At 38.2% G+C, this 12,603-nt stretch overlaps 1 protein-coding gene across 3 annotated transcripts in view; it reads left to right on the forward strand.

The window, feature by feature from the left end:
- Nucleotides 1-12,603, forward strand: part of pcxb (pyruvate carboxylase b) — a 269,858-nt gene that overhangs the window by 248,648 nt on the left and 8,607 nt on the right. For all 3 annotated transcript variants that reach the window (XM_054600910.1, XM_054600909.1, XM_054600912.1), the window contains exons 22-24: nt 996-1,175; nt 5,539-5,713; nt 6,554-6,627. In XM_054600910.1, the coding sequence (XP_054456885.1) occupies nt 996-1,175; nt 5,539-5,713; nt 6,554-6,627 (429 nt within the window). The remainder of the gene's footprint in view (nt 1-995; nt 1,176-5,538; nt 5,714-6,553; nt 6,628-12,603) is intronic.

The raw sequence follows: 12,603 nt of genomic DNA on the forward strand, positions 1-12,603 counted from the left end.
TAAGTTTACAGCTCCTTCAAACCATGAGTCAGGCTAATATACCAAACATGGGACTCTCAATGGGTCATGTTTCTTGACCTCTCTCACTTTAATGGTCTGAATAGCAACTTGAGTTGAACAGGAAGCCTTAAATCTGTGTCTCCATTCATTAAAAATCAAAGACTAATGTGTGCAATTTGATATTCGCTTCAGTGTCCTGTTCACAGTCAAAAAAAGACTCAACTTATCACCATTATGCTAAAAGGGATCGCCTTTTCCATAATTATGTGCCATTATAAATAATGAAAGAATGATTATCTGTGACTTAAATAAATGTTTTCCGCATTTCTACTTCTTCCTTATTCATTTTTCCGGTTCACTATGTTTTCACAGAGAAAACCTGTGTGGTTCAATTCATGGCTGCCAAATCAAATGATTAAAGAGACTGTATAGATTCAAACATCTAATCATTTCTCATTTTGCTGTCCAAACCCCCTTTCTTCACTGGGTCAGTCTGTACTTAATCTTCACAGACAGCATATTCATTAAAACAACGACTTTGTCACCACTCGTCTCTGTTGGTGAAATCATTGTGGAGGTGCATTCCTACCTGCACGCTGCTGACATGAAACAACACAGCAGGACTTTATAGAGAATAATGGTGCAGCCTGTCAAACAGCTACTGCAACTTTATTTTTTTAATTAAAAGCAAGATTACACCATGAAAAACTGTAATATTATCTTGAATATATTTTCTGTCTGCTTGTTTGATGTTGGTTGGATTAAAAGGCCAGTGGTCATGTTCGAGAGAGAAACAAAAAAAAAACTCTCCTCCACCAAACCAAACTGAGATATCATCTGCATGCAGAAGCTTCACTCTAATATCTTCTGCTGAATCTGAGGTGAAATACAAATAGATTAGCTGTTCTATTTATCCTCCACTTCCTTCCTTTTCCTAAACAAAAGTAAGGATTTAACAAGTTTGGTACTCACACTTCTATCTCTTTCTCTTTTAGGTGACACCATCCTCAAAGATTGTGGGTGACTTGGCCCAGTTCATGGTGCAGAACAACCTGACCAGGGCAGAAGTGGAGGAACGGGCGGATGAGTTGTCCTTCCCCCTGTCTGTGGTCGAGTTCCTGCAGGGATACATTGGGATACCACATGGAGGATTCCCAGAGCCGTTCAGATCTAAGGTACAGTAGTGTGTCCTCTATACACACATACATGCCATTCTTTTCCTCCTGTAGTTAAATTGCTCACATGGATTTCTGATGATTTTCATTCAGGTTTTTATGAGCATCAATTTGACTTTTAAGGGTAGTTTAAGACCCCTTAAATTGGTTTAACACCTAGAAAGGTTAATACAACCACAACATTCATTTAGAACCAACTCTTTCACAATTCCGTGAACTTGTACTTTTCATCTCACCAACACATTAAACATGCAGGAGAGCCCATTTAACCTTTGTGCTTCCTTTAAAACGTTGCTCTGATGTGACAAAAATGTCTTTGTCAGAAAACCTGCCATAATATTAATTATCGATATTATTTTACACTTTCTGAGTTATGTTTATACCAAGATCATTCCTGACCATAACTATGAAATATTTATTAATTTTCTACATAATTCCACTGTGATTATAAAGGGAAAATTATATTTTGTATAATATTATACTAATAATACTAAATGCTAGAGGAAATTATCTTTTTTTTTTGCAGTCTGTGATATTTCAGAATAAGCAACAGCATTGAATTTGATGCTGGGTTTTTTTTTTAACTGGAAACCTGAAAGAAATGTGTTTTTGCCCCGGTGGTAAACATGAGAAGATATATCAATTTTGAGGAAATGAGTCAAAACTATAATTTTGAAGCCAGGGCTCTAGACTGAAACCTGATATAATAGAATGCATGCTGTAATGGCCGTGGGTTCAATGTGGTTTTGATGGATCTCAATAGGGGCATTTTTGTCCTTAAGGGCCTGAGTGCCTCTATTTTGGCTACAGAGTTTATTATAGACTTATTAAAGGAGCTGGTGTCAAAGCCATATGCATGACCTCAGCCAAAATGATCCATTTTTAAATAAAAAAGGCAAACATGTCCCTCTAGGGGCACAGTGGTTAAAGGCACAAGTGGATGCAAGTGAGCGTGCACACACACTTAAACTCTGTCAAATGCTTGGTTACATCTGACAGTTGCAAACGGGGAAGAAAACCGTGATATTGCTCTGTCCTCTCATCTCCTGGCTCTTCTCTTGACGACTGCAGAGAGAGACTCTCCTCTGCATCATGGGCCAACACCTTCAAGTCTCCTAGAGAGAGGCGCACAAACACATACACACACGCTTGACTGAAGGCAAATTTGCCACATTCTCCCCAAAAACCTGCTGACATATTGGCATACTTGACATTTCTGCCCAAAAGTGTTTTTTTCCCTTTAAAGAAGGAAAAAAAAACTCAAGGACTTTTTTCCCCCTAGTCACAGCCACAGATTTTTCATAATGTATTAACACTGAGCTGGCAGGTGCCCAAAAATGTGAAACATTCGGCGTGAAACCCTATTTGCACTTTGCCACAGGACACTCATTATGTCACCATGTGTGGCTGAGAATGTAACACTTTGTGTCTGCGTGTGCACTCATGCAGCTACAGAGCATTTGCTAACATTGCAGAGCCTGAAATATAATCAAAGGATGGATCGAATACATTAGGCATCTATTTTCTGCCCTATTATTTTGATCAACTAATAAAATTTATCTCATGTTCATTTTCTCCTGCTCTGTCAAGTTCATCTTTTTTTTTTTACTTTCTGCTCCTTTCATAACTTAGTTGTTGGTTTCTGAAATGATCCTTCTATTTACTCTCTAAATAGAAAGACAGGTTTCAATCTTTCCTCTAATTTAGCTTCCCAGTGCAGGCCCAACCTTGCCAATTAATGTTAGATTTCATTTTCGACATACACTATACAACCGCTGTGACCACTACCTCTCTATTAGTGTCTCGATCTGTATCTGTGTTTCTCAAAACTGTGGCATGGGTGTCAGTCTTATTAAACAAAAAGCAGTGTGGATAACTTCTGCCTTTATTCAAATGATCTTCTTTTATTTTCAGTCAGCACTGGAATACTTTATGCAGAGAGAGGCTCGTTTCTTCTGCAACCCACCCTCGATATTTAATGCACAAACACCAAGAGGCTTTTCACACACAATTTACCGAATAACTCATTCTCTCCATCACTTTAATTCAGTTAAATCCAGATCTCAGCTTTGGTCCAAATGGTTTTTGCTTTCCTTTCACAATGTTTTTATTCTTGCTTATTGTGTGCGCCTCTGTTTACATGCAAGCTGTGAGCTTGAGATGAATCTGATACATTTAACTGTCACCCACTGAATATCTCAGAGTACTTTCAGAGTGTAAATCAAAGTAATTGGTGTCAAGCTCATGTGAGTTGGTTGAAGAAAATGTTGTTTAAAGGGAAGAAAGTAAACCACTGCTTTATTCATTGAATTATTTTCCTAAAACAGAGCTGTGTTTGTTGGAGTAGTTTGCCTTATGTCAGGCATTGACCATCCTTTGCTGTTACTTCAATGATCAGTTCATCTCAGCCATGGTGGATTGTTTGTGTGTGTATGCGGCTATAATTGCAACTCCCTGAGTAATTAGCTTATTAGTTAGCTGCTGTAAATGTTCTTGCATGCAAGCATAGACGTATACATCCTATTGCAGTGCTGCATGCAAGACCCATGAGATATATGTGTTCTGTAGCTGAAGCTTATTTTTTGCCTGCTAGCAGCATGGAAGCAGTCACGATTCTTTGATGGAGCTTTTGGTGGCATTAATTAGTTAGAACGCATTATATCACATGCTCTCAAATGCATTCATTGCAGTCCCATACTGGTTTAAATGCACATTTGTATGCATGGGGAAAACGTTTTCTCGTCTAAGTTCTGTCACACTCAGTTCATTTGCAGTTTGGTTGGACAGAGTGGAGGAAAACAAGGAAGACAGGAGGGAAAAGGAGGGAAAGAGGGAGACTGTGGGAGGATAGATTGGGAGACGCTGCTAGAGGGAGAAGATAAGGAGGCCATCAGAAACAAAGTGAATTTGAGAAATACGATTGTCAAAAAATCCAGCACATCCCTCAGAGGCAGTGCACTCGCAAAGAAAAGAAGTGAAAAAAATCAGTAACAGTAAAAAAAAAAAAAGAGTGGGAGTGTGTTTTTGAGAGAAATGTGGAGAAAGAGCAAATAACCTTGAACCTTGTCTTTCCTTCATTCCTTAATGCAGACACACTCTCTCTCACGCACGCACACACAAACACACACAGAGTCACTATTTGTCCGTGTCTCACACTTAAACAATGAAGCAGTTTAAGTGTAAGATATCCTCAGAGGAAGCAATGTTAATGAGCGGGGGACTCAAATGAGCCTGCCATCTTTGAAGTGCCTCTCTCTAACACACAAGTGAGTCAGCTATCTTTGAACTGTTAGCTCTGTGACTAATAGCATTGCACCGGGCCCTTTGTCTGGAGATTTCCGCAAGGCACACATGCACCCATCAATGTGCCGATGTGTTACACATACACATAGACTAGAATACGGTAGGGCACACACATATTTGCAGACAGTATGCACAGTATGTTTGCAAACAGGAGACATGATCAACTGAATATTAATTTGGTTCACACAGTGCTTGTGTTAGAGACAAAAAATGGGCAGATTACCTAAAAGAATCAAAGGAACACACACTCAGAGGTAGGTAACACAAGAAGCTTTGTTATTCACTTTTTCTGTTTGTATACTTCCAAGAAACACTTGCTGAAGCAGACTACAAAGGCTAATTGTGTAGACTACGCCTGTGTAGACTGTGTCATCAAAAGCGGAAGAAAATCAGGGAATATTAAAAACAGAGCCGCAGCCCTGAGGTGAAATGCCAGTCTTGACATCATCATGGCCGCACCTCGACGTGTCTACAAGTTGTGTCAGATACCAACAACTGTGTGGGCAGATATAATGTCATATCATTGGCGATATAGCGGCCTCTAGGATGATGTGTCACATGTGCGGCAACACTGCAGTCATCTGTGATGACACTTAAATTAAGAGAAATAGAGGAGTTGTATAAAAATGGATATAACTGCGGATCTTAATCCAATAGCGTTTACACTTTTATGCAAATTTTGATATAAATATAACTTGCATTAGGTTTGATATTCTCTCCAAATCAAGTGTTTCTCTCCCTCCCTTTCTCCCTCCCCCACAACAGCTCCCCATGTATCTTTATCTTCCTCCTCCTCTCAGCCAAAGTCTCTGTCACTTTAGTGCCTTGACAGTTTACAGCTTTTATCCAGACCTAGAGTTGTGAAGGTTTTACCAGCACTTTAAACATCCCATATGGTTCAGAGTCCCATGGGGAAACTAAGACTGGTGAAACATTCATGAAGATATGAAGACTTTTAGTAATCTGTTTGTTTCCCCCTTCTCTCGCACCCACATACATCTTCTTTTCTCCTATTCTCTCTCCTTTCTCACTTCTTTTCTCTTTTTACCTCCTGTCCCAGGTGCTGAAGTCCCTCTCTCGTATCGAGGGTCGTCCCGGCGCTTCTCTGCCACCCATGGACTTCAAAGCCCTGGAAGAGGGGCTCCGATCTGCACACGGTGATGAGATCACCCCTGAGGATGTGATGTCAGCAGCCATGTACCCGAAGGTGTTCCAGGAGTTCAAGGACTTCACTGGTGAGTGGGCAGACTCCATAATGGATATTTGTTTTCAGATACTTGGATTAAGAAGAGGTATCAAGAAATTGTTTATTAGAATTTTGTTGTTTTGCATTTGATCTAATTGTATCTGTTATTTTTTCGTTCTCACACACACAGACTCACATTCTCATTTGTGTTATTACTGGGGCTTCAAATTAGCAGCAAATCTTAACTCAAGAACATTCAAGTTCAACCATCAAGTAGAAAAAGTTTTCAGTTGCTGTATTTGGCAGTTCGGGGGGAGGGGGGCGGCAACACACTCACCTGTCTCGGGTGGTGAATTTGCATAATGCACATGTAAGAAACCAGAACAGCAAGAGCTGGAGCCAGGGGGAGAAATCAGCATAAGCAGTAACAGCATTTTTCAACAGGTTTGAAGTAAATGCAGTCAGCAGCACAGCATGAATCAGGAGGAGGCTGTGATGTTGGAAGTTTAATAGGAATGTTTCTAGAGGAGTCACATTTTAAAACTTGACTGGGAGTTGTTTAAAGGAGCTACAGTAACATTCAGCTGCCTGGATTTACAAAGGCTTAATTGCTGCTGACTGAGGAAATTTCTCAGGAGCTTTAATTGTGTACAGCTGTTCCTTCACTACTTCAGCTTAAGAGTGAACAAACCCCTGAACCCAGTTAATCCTCAGTCTTATTTTCTATTTCTTTTAATAAATATTGGTCCAAAGCTATCCCCCTTTTAAAGCTGGCTGACCCTGATGTGTCCAGGTCTTAGTTTTGTTTCCATGCACTTTCATATACAGTGTCATAACCATAAAGTAACATTTGCTGATATTTAGACCATCTCTGTTTCTCTTCCACCAGCTAACTTTGGTCCGGTGGACTGTCTCAGCACCAGGCTGTTCCTAGATGGACCCAAGATCGCCGAGGAGTTTGAGGTACACATCTAAATATTACACACCATTTAACATCATTAGAACAGAATTTAAGATGGAATCTCTGCTGCTTTCTTCGATCAGTGACGTTTCTAACAGAAATGACTTAGATGAAAAACATGGGCATCTACCAGACAGAGAGGGTCACTTAAAAAGCTGTTGCATTATTATTTTTTTGCTCCAGAAAGATGAAAAAACTGATTGAACAGTGTCCAGCAGTTCATACATGTACTGCAGAATATCTGCACTTTTACAGTGCAGATTTGTAATTATGTAAATCGGGTTTTAAAAAGTAATTAGATTATTCTTTTTTTATAAAAAAATAATAATCTAATTATAAAATAGAATAAAATATTCAACAATACTATGACAGAAAAAAAACTTGGACAATAGGGGATCTGTAAATCACAATCAATGGTGTGATAACCTGTGTGTATCAGTCAAAAACTTTCACAAATACTATGAAATTATAATTTATAATATTAATAATGTAATAATCCATTTGCTGCTTTATTAGCTGTGATATAACAACAGTTCCATAAAGAACAGACTTTATGAGCAGGAAATTATTTTTCCGTCACTGCAGGTGGATGAGGTTTGATGCAGTGTGGTGCAGAGTCACATTGAAGTGGGGAGAACAGAGATATTAACACTGTATCAAGGGAACAACAAAGTGCATTTCTAATCCCTCCGGCCATCATATTGGCCTTCCCGCACAGAAATAACAGATTCATTTTGTCGTATGATGTTTGAGAGCTGGCCAGTGAAAGGCACCGAGGGCCCGTATCTCGGACCAAATATAACCATTACACATTTCTGAAGCTTGTAGCATTTTTTATTTCCCAACAGGGAGGCAACTGAACATGCAGTCCAATGACAGAATAAAACAAAAAAGTTGAATTGCTTTGCATGCAATCAAATTGGTGGGACACAGAAATGTAACAATCTGTTGGTGAGAGGATATGATAATTGGCTCCCACTTGTAACTGCAAAGTCACAGAACCCGAAAGTGAAATATTCCTGTGTAAAATTGACGTTTAAGTAGCAAACCATTTTCTTTCAACTTTTACATATGTGAATAAACAGAAAGCAGAAATCGTTCAAGATGTCTGCTGTGCTACTTAAAAGTTTCTCTCAGAACATGAGACAGAAGGTTTGGAAACCCTGTTTTTATTGACAAAGCGAGCACGAACAAAATATTTCAGGAGGATGACAGCAGTTGCCACTTTGATGAACAGAACTCATTATTATAGTTATTGTTCAAGTCCAGATTGAATTCCAAAGAGATTGTTGAAACTACTGACGGTAACCTTTGCGACAGATGTCAGAATCCAACGTCGGATCAAAGAGACATTTTTCTTTGCTACTGAAGAAGCTGTTGGAAGAGTCTGTCACTATACTGTATATGTGATCAGGTAAAGACATGTGTCTTAGTAAATACTTAAGTAGTTATCTTAAAGGGTCTTCCAGTTTTTTTGTAGATTTGAGCTTTATTTGTCCCTGGATTGGTAAGATGTTTTTTTTAACCCGACAAATGTTTGTCTGTTTGTTTGTGAGAAACACCTGGTAGTGTTCTTGGTGGAAACATGCAGAATGTGAGGTAATGATGATGGGTATGGTGGTGACATTCTGTTTTGTAACTGAGTTGAACTTTATTCACCTTGGTGAATTGAAGCTGAGGATAAATTGAAGTTAGCTTAACGGAAAATGGGTCACATCCATTTGCACTTAACACTCATTTCTGCTGTTAAACCCCTTCAATTAGTTGTTGTAGCTAACTGCACAATAATTAATTGGCCTTAGAGGCAGCTGAATGTGTGCCAACTAGCAAACTACCTACAGTATTCATCCACAGTATATACTGGAATTTATCTGTAAATCAATTTTCATTTATATGAAATCGCATTTATGAAAAGCAAGGAAAGCAAGTATGGAATACATAATTGAAGTTGAAACTGTGGTACATCATGTGCCTGAAACCGTTTTCCTTTCCAGAGAGGGAAAAACCTTCATGGTTACTGTCCATAGAGGATTTCAGCTTTGTAGTAATTGTCAAGACCATAGGAGCGTTTTTAGACAAAATTCAACCTTTGTAAAGCCCTCTCCCTGACAGTAGAACTCAATACTTTCAAGGTGTTTTGAAATCCACTTCCACAAAGACATTTCAAGTTCTGTATTGAAAGATAAACAGTGTTGTGCTTTTACAGGGACAGCTGATTCATCGCTTTAGTATCCCCTAAGCTTTCATTTATCTTCAATAATGTTTTTTTGCGTAGCTTCAATTAAACAATTCCCTCGAGCCCTTTTGTGCATTAATGAAATAAACCATTTGTATGACAACATGAAAGGGAATCTCAATTTCCTCCAGCCATCTGTTACCTTCAACATTTTCACTAAAGCTATACACTCCGCATTAGGAATGTATGTCACAATAGCAATTTTTTACTACACTATTCAAGTCGGCAAAAGAACTCATGATAACAATATTTTTGTAAAAAATTATAATGACAACAGTCAAACTCAAGTCAAATTTTCATTTTTGTCTCTTTTTTTAACAAATAATTTATAATCACAATACAAGCGTAGGGAGGTGGAAATAGTCTGTTACCAAAACTGTATAAATACAATGATTTAAGAGTCGCTAGATTAATTACCCGCCAATATCATGTGTATAATTAACATGGTATCAATATTTGATTTTTAAAAATCACAATTATTGTCAATATGAATATATTTTGTGACACCCCTACCCTGAATCATTCACTCTCCTCCTTCCACCAGTTTAAATTATAATCCCAGTAAAACCCTAATGCACATCATCTATTGTAAATTAGCTTTTCATTCTACATCCCTCTTCCTTTGATCCTTTCAATACTTTCTCCTGATTCTCTCATTACGAGAAACACACAGATTTAAATGACAGTGATTCAGAGCAGTCAAAGGCAAACATGTTTAATTACTGTTTCATTTCACTGCAGCAAAATGGTTCGAGGCTGTTGTTAATTGATTTTATATTACGAGGGACATGGGGAGCACTACTACTCTGCTGTTGTATTATTATCAAAGAATCAGGAGCTGCATCGATTGTGCTGATCTAGTATTGACCCCAAGACAGGCAGACCCCCCCACTCTCCTTTCTAGTTAATCACCCTAGTGGTGTATAATTTGATGCAGTAGTCAGTAATGTGGCAGGAAAACCTTCAGTCAGTCCACAAGCCACTGATTTTAAATAAGTCCTTTATATATTTTGATTAAGACTCATGGCAGCTTCAGCAGTTTGTTTTAGCATATTTATTTGTTTAGAAGCCAACGTTTGGTCTGTGCTGCTCTTTTCTTATTCCTTCAACATACTAAATTGTTTACTCCGAAAAAATCGTTCTTGATTTCTAGTCCAAACAATATTTATCAACAAAAATGGCTAAATAACCAACAAAACACTGAATCGTAGAGCAGGATAAATAGATTTAATATCCATCTTCCAATATGGCAGTAGAAGCTTTTCTTGCAGTAAAGTAGATTTCACTTATTTAAAATGAGTAACCTTGTATTTAACCCGGCTTTCAGTGACTCAATTTTCTTTTTTCTCTCTAAGTGGAAAACTCATCATTCAACCATTTCCCAAATGCAGAACAGTTGTTTTGTTTTCCCACCTTCACTATTCCCCTCCCTCACTGCTCTTTATCTAATCTACACTCCATCAGAACTGTTGTCATTTTAAGAACTTTCAGACTCTCTGATTCATGCTCAACATCATTCATCCCCACAGAAACAAACTCCCCCCTGTTGTCATGACGATGGGTACTCCCACCAGATCAGTGCGATTAGCGGGACCAAGCGAGAGATGGAATGAAAACACGTCAAAAAAATGACCTGTCACATGCAGCATGAGGTTTCTGTTGGATGTCATTTTTCTTTTACTGAGTAGAATTCCTCAAGGGAAAAAAGAAGCTGCTGTATTAATATAAAAATACATATTATATTAAACTATATTCATCCATCACTTTGAAAGACTGCAATGAGGCAAATTAAATCTGAAAAAAATAATATTTATGAAATGGAATAAAATATCCAACAATACTATGAGATAAAAAACAACAATTAAACCAGTTAAAATAGTGTTCCAGCACTAGTACAAAGCCTTTATTTTCAAAGATACGTTTTGAGAAGTGATCTGCCTCCTCAGATCTTCAGGCAGTGAGTTCCACAGTCCTGACTGCAAAGCCCAGTCTCCTTTAGTCTTTGGGACTAAGGAACAGCCAGCAGAGCCCTTCTTGAGGATTTGAGGCTGTGCTCTGGCTCATAGTGGAGCAGCAATACAGCTATTTATCTTGGAGATACGCCACAAAGTGCTTTTAAGGGTGATCTGTAAAATCTGAAAATCAATTGTGAAACTTACTGGTAACCAGTGAAATGAGACTAAAACAGGGCTGATACCTTGTCTTCTAGTATTTGTTAAAAGCTGAGCATCTGTGTTTTGTATCTTAACCTTGAATACAATGAATTAGAATAATACAACCGAGACGATATAATGGCATGAATGACATTCTTTACATCAGGCTGAGATAGAAAAGATTGATCGAGATGCTACTCGATTGATTAAAAAATGATTGACTGACTTCGTTTTTCAAATGAAAGGTCAAATATAACACCTAGGTTTCTGGCTGCATGATTGACATTTGTACAAAATGTTAGTTTTTTTACATTTGTAGGGAAACATTTTGTGTAAAGTTTGTCTGGACTTTGGATGACCAAAAAGAATGATTTCAGATTTGTTTTCATTTAGCTGGAGAAGGTTTAAGGACATCCGGCACTTTATTTCTGACAGACAAGATGCTAACTGATTGCCTAATTCACTGATTTATTTAATAGAGAGAAATGTGTGTGCCATCCACATAATAATAGTGCTGAATTTTGTGTTTATGTATTACGTGTCCCAGTGGCAGCTGTATACACAGATGAACAGGATGCCGCCTATTACTGTAGGAGCAATGATTGATTTTGCTGTTGTCATTTCTATTCCAATTTATTTTTAATAGTGATGTTCATGAAAGTAAGCTGAGGCAGAAGCATTTATTTCATTGTAGTTTATATAATTAAGGAGCATGGCATGTTTGAATCAGTATTTATTTCTAATCAAAGAAGCAATTTATATAACTGTATTGTGGTAATTACTTATTTTGTATTAATAGAGAGATGACCCACAGAACATATGGGAACACTCCCACACATAATCACAGCATAAAGGCTCACAACAGTTCAGATCTGAGGCCTTTAATGTTTGACTCGGAATCAATACTTTATTTTGTAGGTATAGACAGTGTTGAGAAATGTTGCTTTCTTAAAACTAATAATGTCTCTGCCCACAATAAGAAAACACAATGGGATGCATGTTGCATCATTGTCCTCGGGTCTTACATTTTCTTTGTATTTGATAACTGAGTTTTTAAAACATCACTGGGGGAAATTGAGTTGCCTCAATTCCCGACAAGTTGACTTTTTGGTGATATGAGGTGTGGGCTTGTGATACCCAGGCCAATTTGATGTAAAATATGAAAGATGCAGGTTGACTGTTGGCCAGATGAGTGACAGCTGCTGCAAGGCTTTGAGATATAATTCACAAGGAAACTGCTGTTATCAAATATATGGACAGATAGTGCGGGTGTTGTAGGGTGTTGTAGGGTGTCGGCCTGTCTCAGGACCTTCACAAATGGTAATTAGTTGGTGATCATAGGAAGTGTTTATTGTTGTGCTCATTCTGATTGCTTTGTAGAATAATAGTCAACACTGTTAAGGCAAAGAAGAGCCCTGAGGTAAATAGCGAGTGCAATTTGGTGAGTTTTAAACTCAGGGAAGTCTCACGCAGTCCATCATGCATACCCCACCCCAGGCAGCTAGAAAGCTCTGGTACACCTTTGTTTGCAGAATGCAAGTGTATGGAGGTATACAAGTGGCCACTTTATAGACACATACCTGTTAAAA

The sequence above is a fragment of the Anoplopoma fimbria genome, chromosome 7 (genome assembly GCF_027596085.1).
Source record: "Anoplopoma fimbria isolate UVic2021 breed Golden Eagle Sablefish chromosome 7, Afim_UVic_2022, whole genome shotgun sequence".
NCBI classification, from domain to species: Eukaryota; Metazoa; Chordata; class Actinopteri; order Perciformes; family Anoplopomatidae; genus Anoplopoma; species Anoplopoma fimbria.